Source organism: Pyrgilauda ruficollis, unplaced genomic scaffold, assembly GCF_017590135.1.
Source record: "Pyrgilauda ruficollis isolate IOZ18807 unplaced genomic scaffold, ASM1759013v1 scaffold125, whole genome shotgun sequence".
NCBI classification, from domain to species: Eukaryota; Metazoa; Chordata; class Aves; order Passeriformes; family Passeridae; genus Pyrgilauda; species Pyrgilauda ruficollis.
In genome coordinates, this window is record NW_024510877.1 from 1,237,972 (window position 1) to 1,256,689 (window position 18,718).

Genomic DNA, 18,718 nt, shown 5'->3' on the forward strand with positions numbered 1-18,718 from the left:
TGCCAGGCTGAGCCGCGGCTGGCAGCGCTGTGGGGACCCCCTGTGCCACCCCAAACCCCCGGGCAGGGTTTGGGGGGCTGCAGTGGGGGGACAGCGGGGCTGGGGGGGGGTAGGAGGTGACACGATCGAGGGGGCTCAGGGGCTGCATTCCCAGCGAGCGCAGGGAGGGGATTGTCCCCTCTGCTCTGCTCAGGTGAGACCCCACCTGCAGCTCGGGGGTCCCCAGTGTCAGAGGGACATGGAGCTGCTGGAGCCAGTCCAGAGGAGGCCACGGAGCTGCTCCAGAACTGGAGCCTCTCTGGAGCCAGGCTGGGAGAGCTGGGGGTGCTCACCTGGGGAAGGGAAGGCTCCAGGGGGAGCTCAGAGCCCTTCCAGGGCCTGAAGGGGCTCCAGGAGCGCTGGGGAGGGGCTGGGGACAAGGCAGGGAGGGACAGGACCCGGGGAATGGCTCCCTGCCTGCATCCCTGGGAGCTGGCAGGGGAGCCGGTGACGCAGGGCTGCTCTGTGCCAGCTGACAGGGACACTGCTGACGCTGTGCTGCCAGCCCCGGGCCCTGGTGCCCCCACTGCCCGTTCCTGCAGGGCCGGGGGTGCCAGGACTGAGCACTGCGGGGGTGTCACCCACCCCGTCTCTCCCCGGGCACTGCAGGGTCAGGGAAATTTGGGTCATCAATCCTGAATGGGATTTACCTCCCCGAGGAGCTGCTGGCTGCTTGGGGTGCGGCCCCCAGAGCCCCCTGCACCCCCCAGCCTCCTCCTCACCCTCCCCACCCCCGGGAGCAGCCTGAGCCCCTCCAACCCCACCCTGGTGACACCGAGTGACATCCACACTCCTGCAGCCCCCCTCCTTCCCTGCCCCATCCCAGCTCACCTCACCCCGCTGCCTCTGCGGTGGGATGCTCCTGCCATCCCCGGGCTGCCCTCCTCCCCCCAGCCCGGCAGTTTGGGGGTCCCAGGTGAGGGTGTGACCCCCCGGTCCCCACGGGGCTCCCCCCACGGCTGTCCCCTGTCGGTGGCCGCTGCCTGAGTCAGCTGTTGGGGCCGGAGCCATGTGAGGCCGAGCACACATGGCTCCCCGCGCGGCACCGCGCTGTATTTTTAGCAGACGGTATCAAAAGCATAATTATGTCTGTTGTTTAAACGCAGCCTCTTTTCTGGCAGCCCCGGGAGCTCTCAGCTGCCTCCTGCCGCAGAGGGCAGCGAGGGCGGGCTGAGGAGCCGCGGGCGGGGGGGATGAGACCCCCCTCCCTCCCTGCCTCCCTCCCCAGCGCTGCCGCGCAGGTAAAACCTCCCCTCCTCATTCTGGGGGGGCTCCCGCTGCGCCCCCACACCGCGTCTGAGGCGCGCACATGCCCCCAGGCTGCCGGTGAGCCGCTGGTGAGGATGAGGAGGAGGAGGAGGATGGCGAGGAAGAGGATGACGGGTGGGAAGCGCGGCGGTGGCGGGAGGGGTCGGGAAAAGGGCGTTCGAGGTGACGGGAGTGTGGGAGGACACAGCTGAAGGAGCGCTGCTGCATCCCCCCCTCCTCCCCGCAGCCGCCTGTCCCCCCGGGGACCCGTCTGTCCCCAGCCAGCCCGCGCTGGCACCGAGCACGGTTCCGGCTCCGTGTCCCTGCCGTGACACCACGCTGGGCGCTGGGCTGAGGATTTTTTGGGGACCGCAATCCCCAGGCTGGTGGGGAGCCGGGCATCACCTCCAGGGCGAGCTGGGCACCGCGCTCTGGGGACAACACAGCATCTCCGGCCACCAGGGGAAACTGAGGCAGAGCATTTCCAGCCGCCAAGGGAAACTGAGGCAGCGAGCAGAGGCTGCCCACCGCTCCTGTCCCGTGTCACCGCATCACCTGGCCGTCACCACGGCAGCCCGGCAGCGCGCTGGGGACGCCGGAGGGGCCCGGGCTGAGGGCAGGAGCCGCCGGGCGCTGCCAGGTAGGTGCTGCCAGGGGCGCGGGCAGCTGGCACCCGCCGGTGCGGCACGCAGGTGGCAGCGGGCTGCCCGTGTCCCTGGCTGCCGTCCTAAGCCCTTGGCCCCGGGGTGAGCTTTTAATTACATCAAGGTATTTGAAGCCGGTTCCTGGCGCTGGGTAAACAGGAGTCCCGGGCACGTGGAGGGGGGGCCGGGGGTGGCACAGCACGGGCACCGTGCCCCCGCAGCGGGGCTTGCCGGGACGGCTGGTCCTCGCCCGGGGAGGGAAGGAGGGATGCGGGGACGGCAGCATCCGGCAGCATCCATCACCTGCGGGTCCTCCGGCGTCCCCCCCGGCATTCCCGGGCTGCGCGCGGGGCTGGCACGGCGACATGGGGGACACCGGCACAGGTGAGTTGGCTGCGACATCCCGCCGTGCTCTCTGACGCGGACCAGCCGCTCCTTCTCCTCGCTCCTTCTCCTTGCTCCGTCCATCCCAAGCTTTGCCTTGAGGGCGTGCGGCACCCGGGAGGGGGCGAGCCGAGCCGAGCCGGGCCGGGCCGGGCCGGGCGCGTTGGGGGTGTCGGGAGCGGCCCCAGCCCGGGGGGAGCGGCTCGCCTGTCCCCGGCGGCGAAGCGAGCGGGATTAGCGGTGCTTACTCACCTCCCTGGGGAAATGCGGGAGATTAGGGCCGGGAGAAGTGTCCGACCCTGCGGCGGCGGGGCCGGACGGGGCCGTGAGGCTCTCCGGAACCGGCACCGGCACCGGGGAGGTCGCCCAGGCCCCGCCGCACCGGCAGCCAGGGCTGGAGGGGAGCGCAGGCTGCCAGAGCAGTTGGGCTGTGGCCCTAATTCCCAGAAAGCTGCTCGTGTGGGAGTGAGTGTCCTCCCGTGCCCTCCGCTCCGCCGCAGCCTCCAGACTCCTGAAGGTTTGACGTGTTTTTTTTTTTTCCCTTTTTTTTTTTTTTTTTTTTTTTTTTTTTTAATTTAAGCGCCTGGTGCAGAATAACAAAAGCTCTCGCGGCCACCGCGCCCGGTGCTGGGCACAGGGGGGGATCGGGGCTCCTTCCTCTGCTTCCCTCAGCTTCCTCACCTGCGCCGCGGTGGAGGCAGGTAGGTGCGTGCTGGGCTCCGTGCCGGGGCTGGGAGGAGGAGGAGGAAGAGGAAGGGCTGGGGTTCTGTGTGTGCACTCCGGGCAAGCCGGAACGGTGATCCATTTTGAACGAGGAAAAAGCTGGGTTTTGGGTTTTTTCCCCGGCAGAAGTGGTTTGTGGGTCTGGGGGTGCAGAGCGCGCTGCTGGCGGGGCTGGGGGTGCCCTGGTCCAGGCGGGGGCTGTGGGCACCGGGATGGGGCTGGCACGATCCTGCTGGGACATCGAGAGAGGGGTTCTGGGGGAGCAGGACCCTCATCCATCACTCCCCGGGTGCTGGATCATTCTGGGGATCCCCTGTCCCACACGTGTCCCTCATGGGGACACCGTGGGGACAGTGCCCCTCTGCCTCACCTCCCCACAGCATCCTCCCCATGATCCTAGGGGACGCCGTGGGGACAGTGTCCCTCTGCCCCACGTCCCCACGGTGTCCCCCATGATTCCAGGGGACACGGTGGGGACAGTGTTCCTCCTCCCCACGTCCCCCATGATCCCAGGGGACACCATGGGGGACAGTGTCCCTCCAACTCACGTCCCCACAATACCCCCCACGATCCCAGGAGACGCAGTGGGGACAGTGTCCTTCTCCCCCCATCCCCACAGTGTCCCCCATGATCCCCAAGGACACCGTGGGGACAGTGTCCCTCCACGCCACGTCCCCACAGCGTGCCCCCCATGCTGGAGCGGGGCAGGGATGCCGAGGTCTCTAATTCGGGAGTTCCCGGCCTCCTGCGGTGGCGCTCTGGCCAGCGCTCGGCTCCTGGGTGTTGCCGTCCCTCTGCTCGCCCTCTGATTTGGGGGAAAACCAAGGATTTTGGAGCTCTGTGCCAAGCCACCAGGACAGAACCCCCTCGGGGGTTATTCCCAGTTGGCAGAGCTCAAACCCAGCCTGGACCCCCCCGGTTCACCCTGGGGACCCTCTGGGGGTCGTGCTGGGACAGGCAGGGAGTGAAGGGACCTGGGCAGGGGCTGGGGGTGTGGGAGCAGGCACGGATCTGCTCCTGGGGCTGGGGAGGAGTGGCTGAGCCCCGCAGAGCGCCCCACAGCGTGGCTGCCCCGTGGGGGCTGCACTGGCCCTGGCAAGGCTCCACCAGGCTCCCTGGCACTCCGAGGGCAGCGTGGCGTGGGGAGGGGACAGTGCCCAGGGATGCTGCCCCGGTGCATGGTGGGAAATTCCCTGCTGTCCCTCCATCATCCCCCTGCTCCCCGCTCGTTGCCCCAGCAATGGCTGCCACCGACCCACCCTCCCTGGTGTTTCCAGCGTGGTGCGTCCATCCCCCTCCCCACTTATCCCCTCCCTCGCTACATTCCCGACATCCCCGGGCACCCCCAGAGCCCCCCGGCACGCCGGGACGCTGCAGACCCTTCCCCGGGGTCCCTCCCGGCTGCCAGCCCCGTCCCAGCCCTTCCGGATCCATCATTCCTGAGGAAGGGAGGGAGGGAACGGGAAGAGTTTGTCTTTCAGCACCTTCTCATCGCAGGCAGGCGCGGGCTCTCCCTCGCCCCGAGCCCTGTCTGGGTCCCCTCCCTGTTCCCTGGCACCCACTGGGCGCAGCCAGCAGAGCCCCAAACCCCCCAGACCTCCTGGGCGAGCAGGGCTGGGGGTGCCGCTATGGGATGGCACCGCCTGGCACAGCCGAGTGACCCCGGTGGCCCGAGCCGTGCCCAGCAAGGGTTAATCCCCGCTGTCAGCTCCCAGCGGGACCGGACCGCGAGGAGCTGCTGGGCTGAAGCTGCCCGTGGGCGCTGCCGGGCTCCCGCGGGCCCTGGCCTGCCCTCAGCCCTTCTCCCGTGCCCCCAGCCCGCCTGCCCCCGCTGCCGAGCCGTGCCGGGCCAGCGGTGCCCAGGGATGGGTTTATGTAAGGCGGGCACGGCCCGGGGACACACGCGGGTTACATAAACCCGCACAGCACTGCTGGCATCAGTGCCAGCTCCCCGCGAGCCCAGGAACGGGGGTTCCACCTGGGAGACCCCCCCGGGTCTGCTCCTCACTCCCCACTGGGGGTGCTGCTGGGTTTGGGGTCGGGGTGTCCTCGTGCTGGGGGTCCTGGGGCTTAGGGACAGTGTGGGGGGCACCCACAAGGTCCCAGCTTTTACTTCGTGGGCTGCAGGGCATGGCTGGGATGGGTGTGACCCTGGTGGGCACAGCTGGGTGGGATCTGTGTGACCCTGGTGGACACAGCTGGGATGAGTGTGAGCCTGGTGGGCTGCAGGGCATGGCTGGGGTCTTTGTGATCCTGGTGGACACAGCTGGCATGGGTGTAATCCTAGTGGGTATTGGTGGGATCTGTGTGATCCTGGTGACCACAGCTGGGATCTGTATGACCCTGGTGACCACAGCTGGGATCTGTATGACCCTGGTGGGCATGGCTGGGATTTGTGTGCCCCTGCTGGGCTGCAGGGCAGGGACGAGAGGCCCCAGGCACTCCCTCCTCATGCCTGGTGAGGGTGGCACCACCAGGATGGTGTCACAGCACTCCTGTGCTCCCCAAGGCCCTCTGAGCCCCTCGGAGCACACCTTGCTCTCCCCAGCCGCCTGCTGTGGGGTCTGCAGGGCAGGAGGAGCTCTGCCCACACCCAGGCAGCTGCAGGAGGGATGGACACGGCTCTGGAGCACACTCGGGGCCAGATCTGTAACCTTTGGCCAAAACCGAGGGGGTTTGGGGTCCTGGGGACTCCCGTCCAGTAGGATGGCCACCTGCTCCGTGCTGGCCCTGTCCCCAGCACCGGGACAGGGACTCGTGGCCCATCCCGGTGTTTGTCCCGTTCCAGTTGACCCTGGTGACCACAGCTGGGATCTGTATGACCCTGGTGGGCATGGCTGGGATTTGTGTGCCCCTGCTGGGCTGCAGGGCAGGGACGAGAGGCCCCAGGCACTCCCTCCTCATGCCTGGTGAGGGTGGCACCACCAGGATGGTGTCACAGCACTCCTGTGCTCCCCAAGGCCCTCTGAGCCCCTCGGAGCACACCTTGCTCTCCCCAGCCGCCTGCTGTGGGGTCTGCAGGGCAGGAGGAGCTCTGCCCACACCCAGGCAGCTGCAGGAGGGATGGACACGGCTCTGGAGCACACTCGGGGCCAGATCTGTAACCTTTGGCCAAAACCGAGGGGGTTTGGGGTCCTGGGGACTCCCATCCCGTAGGATGGCCACCTGCTCCGTGCTGGCCCTGTCCCCAGCACCGGGACAGGGACTCGTGGCCCATCCCGGTGTTTGTCCCGTTCCAGTTTCGCCCGGAGCGGGCGGCTGGAGCCTTTCATTGGTGACGGAGCGGCCTTGGCGAACAAAGGGCGCTTTCTTCACCCGCACGGGGCAGAGCACACCTGCCCGCCTTGGCACCGCCGCCGGTGCCCCCGGGGCTGGGCGGCACCGCCGGCACCGCGCCGATTCCCGGTTCCCGGGCGTCAGCAGCCCCAGCATCCCTCCCGCCCGCCCAGTCGCTGCCGGAGCCGGCGGAGGCTGCACGCTGGTGGGGAGCAGAGCCGCTGCCACCTCCTTGTCTCAGGATGCTCAGGGCTGCCTAGAGCAGGGGGAAGGTCCCGCTGTGCTGCCGCTGCTCCCTGGGTACCCCTGCCCCTCCGGGACCCCCAGCTCGTAGGACGATAGGCAGGAGGAGCACGGAGACTCCCAAGCCAATGGATCAAAAACTCCAGCTCCAGCACGAGGAGAAGAACATCCCCAGGGCCGCCCGGGCGGCTTTCTGCCTCCTCCAGATCCCGGAGCCGGACCCCTTCAGCCTGTGGGTTTAGGTGCCCCTGCCCGCCCGGCCTCGCCTCTCCGGGAGCCGGTGTCACCGGCGGACACCCCGCTCGTCCTCGGCGCTGGGGTCCTTGATGGACCCTCCAGGTAGCTGGGGGGCGGTGGGGATGCTCGCCGAGCAGCGGGAGCAGATTCCTGTGCTCCGGCTGGGATGAGGGACGGGGGACAGCGTCACCCTGGGGCAATGTCACCCTCGGGGTGACCGCGGGGATGGCGGTGGTGGCGCAGCTTCGGGGCACTGGGGAGCTGTGCTGGGAGAGCTTCCTGAGATGGGGCTGGGCGGGACAGCCTGGCCTTGGATGGATGGGGTGGCTGTCCCCAGGGTGTCCCTGTGCCCCAGGATGCCCCGGCTCGGAGAGGGTGTCCCGGGATGCTTCCCGAGCACCGGGAACGGGGACTTTGCCGGCTCCGGGAGGAGGATGTGACAGGAACAAGCGGCTTTGGGGACACACGCTCCTGTCCTCACGCTGCTCCTGTCCCCATGCCGGCCCTCGGGGCGGCTCTGTCCCACCGCGCAGCAGGGCCGGGAGCTGGCTGAGCTCGGCTCTGTCCCCCTCGGCCGCTCCAGCAGCCGGACGCAGCCGGCTGGGGGACACGGGGACGGGATGCGACCGCCTTCCCTGCGAGGTCTGGCTCCGCACCCGCGTCTGCGTGTGGCCCGGGTCCCGGAGGAGGGTTAATCCTGCAAATCCCCCCCGGCATTTCTCCCAGGAGGGGCCCCTGCGAGCGGGGAGCTCCCCCCTCGCTGGAAGCCCTCCTGGGAAGCGCAGCCCAGCCCTGGCCGGAGGCGAATACCTGCGCGGGGCACGGCCTCCCCACGCTGGGTGCCAGCGGCCGGGCGCGGGGCCAGCCTGGGTGCGGAGGGACTGGTGGGCGCGAGGAGCGTCCCGGCCGCCAGCCCCGCCGGGATGGGCGCAGGAGGGACGGGATGGCACGGCGACACCCGCCCCAGACACGTGTCCACCCGGATCGTGCATCCCGACGGATGCCGCGGGGCACGGGAGCCGGGGACCCCCCCCCCCCCCCCCCCCCCGGGGGGGGGCCCCCCNGCGCCGCGGGCCCCCCCCCCCCCCCGCCGTGCCGGGGAGGCTCCCACCAAACACGGGAGGATGGAGCGGGGTGGTTGAAGGCAGCCCCCCAGCAACACCCCCAAGCATCCCCGTGCCTCAGTTTCCCCGCAGCTCTGCCCGGGCAGGGGTGGGTGCTGCTCCCCGCTGATGTCCCTCTCCCTGCCCGCAGGATCCGGCCTGCCCGGGACGGCGCTGAGCACCACATGAGTGTCGGAGCAGCATGGCCAGCGACGCGAGGATGGGGGAGACCCCGGCGCGGTGGAGAAGAGCCCCGGAGGCAGCGCAGGACTCCCGGGGGATGGAGAGCAGCGGGATGCTTTTATCCCGAAGCGCCGCTGCCGAGCTGGGACTCCAGGGCTACCCGGAGCCCGGCAAGCTGAGCTACGCCATGGAGAAAGGATGTCCCTGGAGGGGCTCCGAGGGATGTCTGGGACCCGTCCGGGAGCTCGCCGGTGGCCGCCTGGGCTGTCCCTACCCACCGGCCCCGCCGTGCCTGCGGGACGCCCTGAGCCGCCCCAAGGACGGAGCCGAGCTCCCCCCGCTGCTGCACCCCCGGAACGGGCAGCCCAAGGCGGGCTGGGGGGAGCCCTGCAAGGAGCACCCGGGGCCGCGCTGGGCCGAGGCCGTGCTGGCCCCGCTGGCCCTCTACAGCCACGCGTACCACCGCTACCCCCTGCCCGTGCCTGGGCTGGACACGCCGCGCCCCGGCACCGCCGGCAAGCCCCGTAGCGCGGCGGGGGACGCGGCAGGAGACCCCCCGGCCTTCCACCATTGCCCCTTCCTCGTGGAGGCCAAGCACAGCCCCTTCCTCCTGTCCTCGCTGCTGCCCAGCGGACCCCCGGCCGAGCCCCCGTTCGGCGGCGCGGGGGCGGAGGGGCCGGGCCCGGGGGGTGACGGGCGCTTCGCTGGCCTGGACTGGCGTTTGTGCTCCTACGCGCCCGCCTGGGGACAGCCCCTCTACCTGGGGGTCCCGCCGAGGTGCAAAGCGGCTCCGGCCCCCTTCGACGACTGCTCCAGCTCAGGGAACAAGGTAGGACACCTCGGAGAGGCTCCGGAGCGATGATGCTCGGCGGTCCCGGGGCTCCCCGGAGGTGACAGCGGCTCCAGCCCCGCCTGAACCCGGCTGGGAGAGGTGATGCTGGCACCCGCACCCGGGCGGGGCCTGGCAGCACCCCCAGAGGGGGCACAGCCCTCTGCTCCCCCCGCAACTCGGCAGGGGGGTCCCGGCCCCCCGAGCGCCGCCGGGGTGACGCTGCGCTCCGCGGTGTCCCCGCGGGTGATGCCACCCCCGGGCTGAGTCACGGCGGCGGAGCCGCGGCACGGGGGCGGAGGGAGGCAGCCCTGCCAGCTCTGGGCGCGCCCGTCGCACCCCGCGCTGCTGCGGCTCCCCATTCCTTTCCCACGCTGGCAGCGGGGGACACGGGCACCCGAGGACCCAGCCCCGGGCACCGGGAAGCACCGGGCGGCTGCCCAGCCTGGCAGGGCTGTGGGGAAACTGAGGCAGGGGAACGGAACGCTCCCCTTCATCCCCTCGCAGGGATGTGGGTGACAGATGCGGGACGGGGACCCCCAGCTGGGGTGACACCGCACCTCTGCTCCCTTCCAGGAGTTTTACGCCAAGAAAGGACCCGGGTTCCACCCCTCGACCAAGAACCACGCGGCGCCGCAGCTGCTGGGCAAGGGCCAAGCAGGGCACGACAGAGACGGGGAGGGGGAGCCGGCGGTGCCGGAGCTGCCGGGAGCCCCGTGGAGGGATGGCCGGGCGGGGGGCAGCTCGGCGGTGCCTGCTCCCCATCCCCGCACGCCTCCCCCCGGCGCCAGCCGCCCCCTGTTCCTCCTGCAGCCCGGCTCGGGGGGCTGCGGGGGGCCCTGGGTGGGCGCACAGCCCCACGGCGCCGATTTTTCCATGGACGCGGGGCCGGGCCGGCCCTCGGAGCCCAAAGATGAGCGCCTGGGCTACAGAAGTGCACAGCCCGGCTCGCCCCCGGCATGCGGGGAGCCCCATCCCTCGTCTCTGCTGGCGGACGGGCACTACCCAGCGGCTCCGGCCAAGCCCGAGCCCCCCCCGGGCTGTCTCTGCCCCACCCCGGGCTGCGATGGGTGCTCGGGGGTGGGCTGCGGGGTGCCCAACCCCTTCGAGCCCAGCCTGGGCATGGCCGGGGGGCGTTTTCCGTGCCCCCCCAGCAACCACACCAAGCTGAAGAAGACGTGGCTGACGCGGCACTCGGAGCAGTCGCTGCCTCGCTCCAAAGCTTCCCGGCGGGACGGGGGTCCCGAGCCCCCCGGGGAGGGAAAGCGCTCGGCCAAACGCCCCCACGGCACTGCCGATGGTCCCCGCCCCGCCGGCGAGGGCGCCGGGGCGGCCAAAAGGGGCACCAAGGCCACCGCGGGCCCGGGTGATGGCACGGAGAGCGCGGGGGACGCCGAGGAGAGGAGGATGGAGCTGGGAGAGGAAGGTGAGGATGCACAGGATGCGCAGCGGGGCCGGGGAGAGGGCGGGGGCAGCACCCGATCCCGAGGGAATTTTGCATTCCGGTTCCCGGCGCCCACAACACGAGCTGGGAACACGTGTGGGCTGCGGAACCTGCTGCGCTGGGGTTTTTCCCGGCGTGACCGGGTCTGGCAGCGATTCCCGGGGTGGGCATGGATCGAAATGTCCCTTTGGGGCAGCGTGACACCCTCGGGTGGGATTCCCGGGGGTTGGGAGCTCTGTGGTTGAGGCAGTGACTCCTCGGGGATGTGTTGGCATCCCAGGCCTGACCTCTGAGCAGCTCCAGCCCTACTTTCCAGCCCTACTTTCTGGCCCAGTTTCCAGCCCCCGCCACAGCGTGCCAGTCACAGGATCCTGGAATGCTTTGGGTTGGAAGGAACCATAAAAAGGACATTAAAACCCATCCAGTCCCTGCCCCTTGCCATGCCCAGGGACACCTTTCACCATCCCAGGCTTCTCCAAGCCTCGTCCAAGCTGTCCTTGGGCACTTCCAGTCCCTCCCAGCTGCTGTGGATGGGGCTCCACGGTGTCCCCAAGCGCCTCCCTTGTCCCCAGAGCCGCCGAGCTGTGCGGGGGAGCCGTGGTGCCTGCAGAGCCTGCCCTGCACGGCGCTGCCCCCCAGCATCCCCCGCTGCTGTGCCTGTGCCCCCCGCGCCGGGGGGGACCCCGAGGGCGAGGATGAGGAGGAGGAGCCCCCCGAGAGCACCTGCAGGCTGCTGCACTTCCGCAGGTGAGCCCGGGGTGAGCTCAGGGGTGGGGGCGTCCAGCAGGACGTGCCAGGGGGCAGTGGAGCAGCCCCTTGTTTTAAATATCGCTTTTGATAACCCCACTTTGGAATATCCCCTTCAATCACCCCGGTTCAGGGTATTTCCTTCCTGTCACCCAACTCTAGAGCATCCCCTCCCTTCACCTCACTTTGGAGCATCCTCTCTGTCACCCTGCTTTGGGACACCCTCTCCTGCCACCCTGCTTTGGAGAATCCTCTCCTGTCACCCTGCTTTGGGACACCCTCTCCTGTCACCCTGCTTTGGGACACCCTCTCCTGCCACCCTGCTTTGGAGAATCCTCTCCTGTCACCCCACTTTAGAGAATTTTCTCCTGTCACCCCACTTTCTTGTCCCGTCCTTTTCTCCTTTTTTCTCCTCTCCCACCACCCCAAGTTTTCACCTCTTGTCTCATCACCCCATTTTGAGCACCCCAACTGTGTCCCCTCTCCCTGCAGGTTCGCCCTGGGGGACAGCGGCGAGCTGAGCGTCGATGGCCTCTGCACCTTGGGGGAGGCCGAGGGGGAAGCGGCCGTCCCTGATCCGGGGGTCAGGAATGTGGGGAGCAGGAGCGTGGGGAGCAGCCTCTGCCTGGCCAAGTACCTGCTGGGGGTCCTGGGGGACCCTTTCTGCACCGCCGTCCGCAGGGACAGGGACACGTGGCCGGGAGCCCCCGGCGGGCCCGAGGGTGAGCAGGGAGCAGGGTGGGGGTGACACTGGGGACGTGGGGACGCGGGGAGACTGAGGCTGTGTTTCCAGCAGGGGTGACAGGCTGGAGGCGGGGGGAAGGAGCCCCCCAGCTCTGTGACGCCTGCCAGCGTGGCTTCTTCAACTCCCACTGGAGCTGCGCCAGATGTGGCTTCCAGCTGTGCCCCGAGTGCCACCGCAGCCGGCGGGAGGAGAGTGGCCCTGGTATGGGGACGGGGAGGGGTGGAAAAAGGCGGTGTCAGCCGTGGGGGGCTTCGTGGGGACAAACGCAGCCCCTCTCTGACACAGAGGGTCCGGCGCTGCCACCGGAGTGCGCCCCCGGGCGGGACCACCACGTGTCATCGCTGGTCCCCACGCAGTTCGTCCCCACCTGTGGTGAGTGCGTCCCCCAGCCCCAAAAACCCCCTTGGCCGCTGCTGGGGGGTTGACACCCCTGTCCCCATCCGCCCGCAGTCCTGACCCGGCTCTGGAAGCTCCTGCACCAGGTCAGGGTCAAGTTTGGCATCGAGTCGCACTGTCCCTGCGGGGCGGGGGCCGCGGAGCCGAGCCTGGCGGAGCCCCCGGACAGGCAGGTACGGGGGGGCTCTGGATGCTGGGGAAAAGGGGGTGCGGGTGCGCCCCAGCCCCGCACAGGGCATGGGATGTGGCTCCCACCTGGATCCCCACTGCTGCGGGTGTTTCAGGAACCGCCGGGGGCCGCGGTGCCCACCCTGCCCCCCCGCAGCCACGGCCCCGCAGACCCCGCCCGGCCCATCAAGGAAGGTAGGGCCGGCTGCGACCCCCCCGCCGCGGGCACGGCCGCGCTCCGGGGGGGTCAGGGATGCCGCACCCCGTCCCTTTTTGGGGTGCCGGGTAGGGGGTGAAGTGCAGAGGACGGCGTGGGCAACCCTGACCGTGTTCTCCCCCGAGCAGAGAGCCCCGAGGGGGGCCCGCCGTCCCCGGGGCAGCCCCCGGCGCGGGTGGGGGGCGTGCAGAGCACGACCCTCTGCGACCTGCTGGCCTCCACCGCCGTGAAGCTGTGCCTGGGGCAGGACGGGGTGCGCATGGCCTTCGCCCCCGTGGCACCGGCGCTGCCCAACGTGAGTCCCGCGACCCTCGGGCCACCCCGTGCCCTGCTGCCCACCCCATTCCCTGCTGCCCACCCCGTGCCCTGCTGCCCACCCCGTGCCCTGATGTGACGGGTGGGGGGGGGGGGTCCGCGTGCGCTGAGGGTCTCCCCAATCGCGTCCCCCCCAGGACAATCGCCTGACCAGCATCCTGGACAGCATCATCGCCCGCGTGGTGGAGAAGAAGATCCAGGAGAGGCAGGTAGGGGCCGAGCTGAGCCCCCCCGGCTGCCCGGACCCCCCCGCATCCCACTGCATCCTGGCCCCCAGCGGGCTGCTCTGGCTGCACGACCCCGGCCACGCCAGCAACTACAAACTGTTCCAGGAGCACTGGAGGCAGGGCCAGGTGAGCCCACATTCCTGGGTGTGGGGTGACACCAGGAGCCCCCGGTCCCTGGGTGTGGGGTGACACCCGGAGCCCCCCAGCTTCCCCACTGAGCCCCGGCTGCCCCGGCAGCCTGTGCTGGTTTCAGGGCTGCAGAAGAGGCTGGAGCCGCGGCTGTGGGCGCCCGAATCCTTCCAGCCCCCGGGGCAGGAGGAGGAGGAGGTGGAGGCGGTGAACCTGCGGGCACCGCGGAGCAGAGTCCGGATGAGCAGCCGGCAATTTTGGGATGGCTTTGCCGCCAGCACAGGTGAGGGGACGAGGAGTCTGTGGGGTCCCCGGTGTGATTTTGGGGTAAGGTCTGAGGGGAGCCAGGCTCCATCCCTGTTGTGGCTTCCTCCACAGCATCCCCCGAGCAGGAGCAGAGCAGCGGGGACCTGCTGAAGCTGGAGCGTGGCCTTGGGGACACGGAGCTGAGCCGGTAGGTGACAGCTCAGGGTGGCATCACCCCGACGTCCCCTCCCCACGCCAGCTGGCTTGGCCAGCGGGGCTCAGTGGGGTTGGGGGGGAGGTCCTGAGTGTCACCACCACCCCCCCGTGCCACAGGGCCACCAACCTGCAGGCCAGCCTGCCCCTGCCCGAGTACTGCGCGGCCAGCGGCCGCCTCAACCTGGCCAGCTACCTGCGGAGCCAGCGGGGCCGGCGCTGGCTCCGCCCGCGCGTCTGCGTGGCCTACGGTGAGAGCGGTACCGGGGCTTTGGGGGACACCAGGGCTTTAGGGGGCTTCAGGGCTTTGGGGGGCTGCCAGGGTTGGGGGGGCGCCGGGGCTTTGAGAGGCATAGGGGCTTTGTGGGGTACCGGGGCTTTGGGGGGCAGCCGGGCCTTGGGGCTTCCCGGGCTTTGGGAGGCACCCGGGTTTTGGGGGGCACTGGAGCTTTGGGGGTTCCCGGGCTTTGGGGAGCAGCCGGGCTTTGGGGGGTTCCGGGGATTTGGGGGGCACAGGGGCTTTGAGAGGCATAGGGTCTTTGGGGGTTCCCGGGCTTTGGGGGGCAGGCGGTCTCGCCCCTCCCGCACCAATCCCCCAAATCCCTTCCAGGCGCGCGTCCGCAGCAGCGGAACTTCGGGACCAAAGCCCTGACGGTGGAAGCGGCCGATTCCATCAGCGTCCTGGCGCACGCAGCGCCGGCTCCGCGGGGTACGGGGCGCGGTGCGGGTCCCCCCACTCCCACCCCCGGCCCCTGGGACCCCCCTGAGCCCCGTGTTCCCGCAGAGCTGCCGCTGCCAGCGGACACGGAGGAGCTGGAGGCGCCGCTGCGGGCGCGGCTCGGGGCGGGCGGGCGGCCCGGCGCCCTGTGGCACATCTACCGCGCCGAGGACGCCGCGCGGATCCGCGAATTCCTGCTCAAGGTGGGTGCCACCACCTCCGTGCCCGCTGCGGCGCCCGGCTCCGCTCACCCCTGGCACCCCACAGGCGGAGCAGGAGCCGGGGCAGGAGGGGGCGGCCCCGGCGGAGCCCCCCGGCCGCTACCTGGACCCCGGCCTGCGGCGGCGGCTGCGGGACGAGTGCGGCGTGAGCGGCTGGAGCCTCCTGCAGCTCCCGGGGGACGCCGTGCTGGTCCCCGCCGGGGCTCCCCACCAGGTAGGCGGCCCTGAACCCCTCCCCGAGAGGCTGTGCCAACCCTCTGGGGAAACTGAGGCACGGCAAACGCTGATGCGGCCGGGCAGGTGCAGAGCCTCGGCGGCACCATCAGCGTGGAGCAGCAATTCCTGTCCCCGGAGAGCGCCGTGCGCCTCCGGCACCTCGGCACCGGCCCCGCAGGGACCCCGCGCCAGCTCCGCGCCCAGGTGCGTGCCCCGGGGGAAATTTGGGAGCGCTCCGGGGGAAATTTGGGGGTGCCGAGGTGGGGTGAGCGGTGCTGAGCCCCCTCTTTGCTTCCTCGCAGCTGGACGGGATGATCTTCGCCGCCGTGAGGGAGGCACTGGGGGTCCTGCGGGGCTGCCAGTGAGGGCACGGAGCGACGGGAGGACACCGGGAGCCTCGGGCACGGTCACAGCCACTGCCGGGACACCGGGAGCCTCGGGCATGGGCACAGCCGGGACACCGGGAGCCTCGGGCACGGCCGGGACACCGCGGGGAGCCGGGACCGGGCGCCTTCTGCTCGGTGTTTTGCTCCCAGAGCTGCCGGGAGGGCTCGGGGCAGGAGGAATAAAGTGCCCAGAGCATGCCAGGGCCGCTGGCACCACCAGCACCCAGCTCGGTGTGTCCCTTTGTCCCCCCGCCATGCCATCGGGGTCAGGGGGCTCTGGTGGCAGCACCAGCCCCCAGCTCGGGTGTCCCTTCATCACAGGCAGCTGCAGGCTGCTCTCCCTTCATGCCCTTCCACCCCATCGTGGTCAGAGCTGCTCTTCCTTCATCCCAGTGGGGTCAGGGCTGCTCCAGTGGCACCACCAGCATCTGGCTCAGGGTCTCCCTTCCCCCCCCTCCATCCCATGGGAGTCAGGGCTGCTCTCCCTCCCTCCCTGCCTCCCTCCCTCCCTCTCCATCCCACTGGTGTCAGGGCTGCTCTCCCTCCATTCCCCTCCATCCCCTCGGCTCCGAGGATGCTCCACCGTCACCACCACCATCCTCCCTCCGTCCCATGGGGGTCAGGGACGCTGCGGTGTCCCGGGATGGGGGGAGGTGGCAGAGCCGGGGCTGGCAGAGTGCCACGGAGGGCCGCTGGCACCACCAGCACCCAGCTCGGTGTGTCCCTTTGTCCCCCCGCCATGCCATCGGGGTCAGGGGGCTCTGGTGGCAGCACCAGCACCCAGCTCGGTGTGTCCCTTTGTCCCCCCGCCATGCCATCGGGGTCAGGAGGCTCTGGTGGCAGCACCAGCCCCCAGCTCGGGTGTCCCTTCATCACAGGCAGCTCCAGGCTGCTCTCCTTTCATCCCCTTCCACCCCATCGTGGTCAGAGCTGCTCTTCCTTCATCCCAGTGGGGTCAGGGCTGCTCCAGTGGCACCACCAGCATCTGGCTCAGGGTCTCCCTTCCCCCCCCTCCATCCCATGGGAGTCAGGGCTGCTCTCCCTCCCTCCCTGCCTCCCTCCCTCCCTCTCCATCCCACTGGTGTCAGGGCTGCTCTCCCTCCATTCCCCTCCATCCCCTCGGCTCCGAGGATGCTCCACCGTCACCACCACCATCCTCCCTCCGTCCCATGGGGGTCAGGGACGCTGCGGTGTCCCGGGATGGGGGGAGGTGGCAGAGCCGGGGCTGGCAGAGTGCCACGGGCCCGTCCAGCCCCTGGCAGAGGGCAGAGGGCAGCGGTGCCATGAGTTCGGCCCGGGCTCAGCCCCGGCAGCCTCACACACAGCTGGGAACAGCTGGATGGCGCTGCCCAGAGGCTGCGGGAGCCAGGGCGCTGCTCCGTTCTGTCCGATGGAGGAAAATGACTGAACACCGCCGGGCAGTTAGCACGGGGCAGTTAATTAACACCGGGCATTGGGCACGGGGCAATTAATTAACACCGGGCAATGGGCATTGGGCAAGTAATTAACACCGGGCAATGGGCACTGGGCAATGAATAAGAGGCGATGGGCACCACGCGATGACCCCCGCGGAACCAGCACCCATTAATTAAGTCCGCGTAATTAACTCTGCGCCACGCTCCCACGCGGCCTCTTTAAGGCCAAGTCCCGCCCGATGTGAGTGGCAGCAGGATCAACCAATCACCAGCGAGCTGCGCCGGCGGGCTGACCAATAGGCGGGGAGCAAGGGGGCGGGGCCGGCGCGGCGGAGCCCCGGCGCGGTGAGTGCGCGGCGCATGCGCGGGGCGGGGGGGGCGGCGGGTCCCGGAGCCCCCCGGAGCTGCTGCCCCCCCCGAGCTTCACTGCGGCCCCCCGACCTCAGCTCAGCCCCCCGAGCCTTGCCGCGCCCTCCTGACGCTTCCCGCAGACCCCCCCATCCTCCCTGCGTCCTCCTGATGCTTCTGGCAGCCCCTTCCTGCAGCCCCCCGACTCTTTCTGCATCCCACCCATCCTTAGTGCAGCCCCCCGAACCTTGCTCAGCCCCCCTCCCCGTGCACCCCACAATCGCCGGACCCCCTCCCTCACCACCCCCTGCAGCCCCCCCGGCGCCGCGGCTCTTTGTCCCCTCGCCTGCACGTCTGGGGGGTCCCCTCGCCGCCCCAGAACCCCGCCACGCCCTGAGCTGGCCCCGCTGCCGCCCCCAGCTGCCGCGGGACCCCCGCCCCCATGGGGGACGCGCCGCTGCCCGAGCTGGAGGCGGTGCTGGATGGAGGCGCCTGGGATGTGGGGGCGGCTTTCGAGGGGTCCCCCGCGCCCCCCGGGGTCCGCCTGGGCAGGAACGTTTGCTACGTCGTGCTGGCCGTGCTCTTCAACCAGGAGGTGAGGCAGCCCCTGCTCCCAGTGCCCCCCAGTTCAGCCAGAACATCCCCCCAGTGCAGCCAGAACATCCCCCAGTGCCCCCAGTCCAGCCAGCCCTTTCTCTCCAGCGTCCCCAGTCCAGCAACCCCAGTAACTCCCAGTACCCCAGTCCAGCCCCCCCTTCCCCCGGTACCCCCAGTACCCTCATTCCGCCCAGTACCCAGTCCTCCCGGTCCCTCCAGTACCCCCGTTCCCCCATTCCCCCCATTCCCCGCAGGACGCGCTGCTGCTGGTGCAGGAGGCCAAGCCCGAGTGCCGGGGCCGCTGGTACCTCCCCGCGGGCCGCATGGAGCCGGGCGAGGGCATCGTGGCGGCGCTGCGGAGGGAGGTGCGGGAGGAGTCGGGGCTGGACTGCGAGCCCCTGACGCTGCTGGCGCTGGAGGAGAGGGGCCCAGCCTGGATCCGCTTCGCCTTCCTGGCACGGGCCACAGGTTTGTGGTGCCCCGAGGGGCGCGGGGGGCTTGGGGGCCCCGTGGTGGGTAGCAGTGTCCCCTGCCAGTCCCAGGGTGGGTACCCGTGTCCCCTGCCAACCCTGTGATGGGTATCCCTGTCCCCTGCCAGCATCATGATGGCAAGTGGCATCCCCGCGATGGGAATCTGTGTTCCCTGGCACCCCCATGATGGAAAGTGGCACCCTTGTGACAGGTATCCCTGTCCCCTGCCAGCCCCGTGATGGGTATCCCTGTCCCTTGCCAGTGTCACGATGGAAAGTGGCACCTCTGTGATGGGTATCCCTGTCCCCTGCCAGCCCCATGGTGGGTATCAGTGTCCCCACCCCACCCTGTGCCCAGGCATCAGTGTCCCCTGCCACCTTTGTGCCAGCTCTCTGGTGTCCCCTGCAAACCCCATGACGCATTTCAGCACCTTCGTGCCACGCCATCGCTGTCCCCTGCCACCACCCCCAACCCCCACGCAGGGCCACCAGTGTCCCCTCTCCGCCCATCAGGGGGGTCTCAATGCCCCACCAGTGTCCCCTCTCTGCCCATCACGGGGGTCTCAATGCCCCACCAGTGTCCCCTCTCTG

The 18,718-nt window shown here is 70.0% G+C and overlaps 2 protein-coding genes across 3 annotated transcripts in view; both read left to right on the top strand.

Annotated features, from left to right (window-relative positions):
- The first annotated feature begins 1,402 nt into the window (after positions 1-1,402).
- HR (HR lysine demethylase and nuclear receptor corepressor) lies at positions 1,403-15,380 on the top strand. The gene is made up of 20 exons (XM_041490669.1): positions 1,403-1,927; positions 2,896-3,016; positions 8,049-8,909; positions 9,486-10,335; positions 10,926-11,100; positions 11,593-11,822; positions 11,894-12,046; positions 12,131-12,217; positions 12,296-12,414; positions 12,526-12,604; positions 12,755-12,921; positions 13,079-13,294; positions 13,406-13,580; positions 13,676-13,751; positions 13,877-14,007; positions 14,367-14,465; positions 14,541-14,677; positions 14,742-14,909; positions 14,996-15,115; positions 15,214-15,380. The coding sequence occupies exons 3-20, from the start codon at positions 8,100-8,102 to the stop codon at positions 15,274-15,276; spliced, it is 3,855 nt and encodes a 1,284-aa protein (XP_041346603.1). The 5' UTR covers positions 1,403-1,927; positions 2,896-3,016; positions 8,049-8,099; the 3' UTR covers positions 15,277-15,380.
- A 1,616-nt stretch (positions 15,381-16,996) lies between these two features.
- The window catches only part of NUDT18 (nudix hydrolase 18), a 2,536-nt gene continuing 814 nt past the window's right edge, over positions 16,997-18,718 (top strand). The window contains exons 1-3 of one of the 2 annotated variants that reach the window (XM_041490679.1): positions 16,997-17,057; positions 17,481-17,655; positions 17,912-18,125. In XM_041490679.1, the coding sequence (XP_041346613.1) occupies positions 17,503-17,655; positions 17,912-18,125 (367 nt within the window). In that variant the 5' untranslated portion in view covers positions 16,997-17,057; positions 17,481-17,502. Of the gene's footprint in view, positions 17,058-17,337; positions 17,656-17,911; positions 18,126-18,718 lie in introns of those variants that run through there. The other variant, XM_041490680.1, reaches the window with a different exon arrangement.

What these genes read in the sequence shown, in the direction of transcription:
- HR (XM_041490669.1), top strand. Translation starts at nt 8,100, where the DNA reads ATGGCCAGCGACGCGAGGATGGGGGAGACCCCGGCGCGGTGGAGAAGA. An exon ending in AGCCCCCGGCGGGCCCGAGG is followed by an intron (nt 11,823 to 11,893) that starts GTGAGCAGGGAG and finishes CTGTGTTTCCAG; the next exon opens with CAGGGGTGACAGGCTGGAGG. An exon ending in CGGAGCCCCCGGACAGGCAG is followed by an intron (nt 12,415 to 12,525) that starts GTACGGGGGGGC and finishes CGGGTGTTTCAG; the next exon opens with GAACCGCCGGGGGCCGCGGT.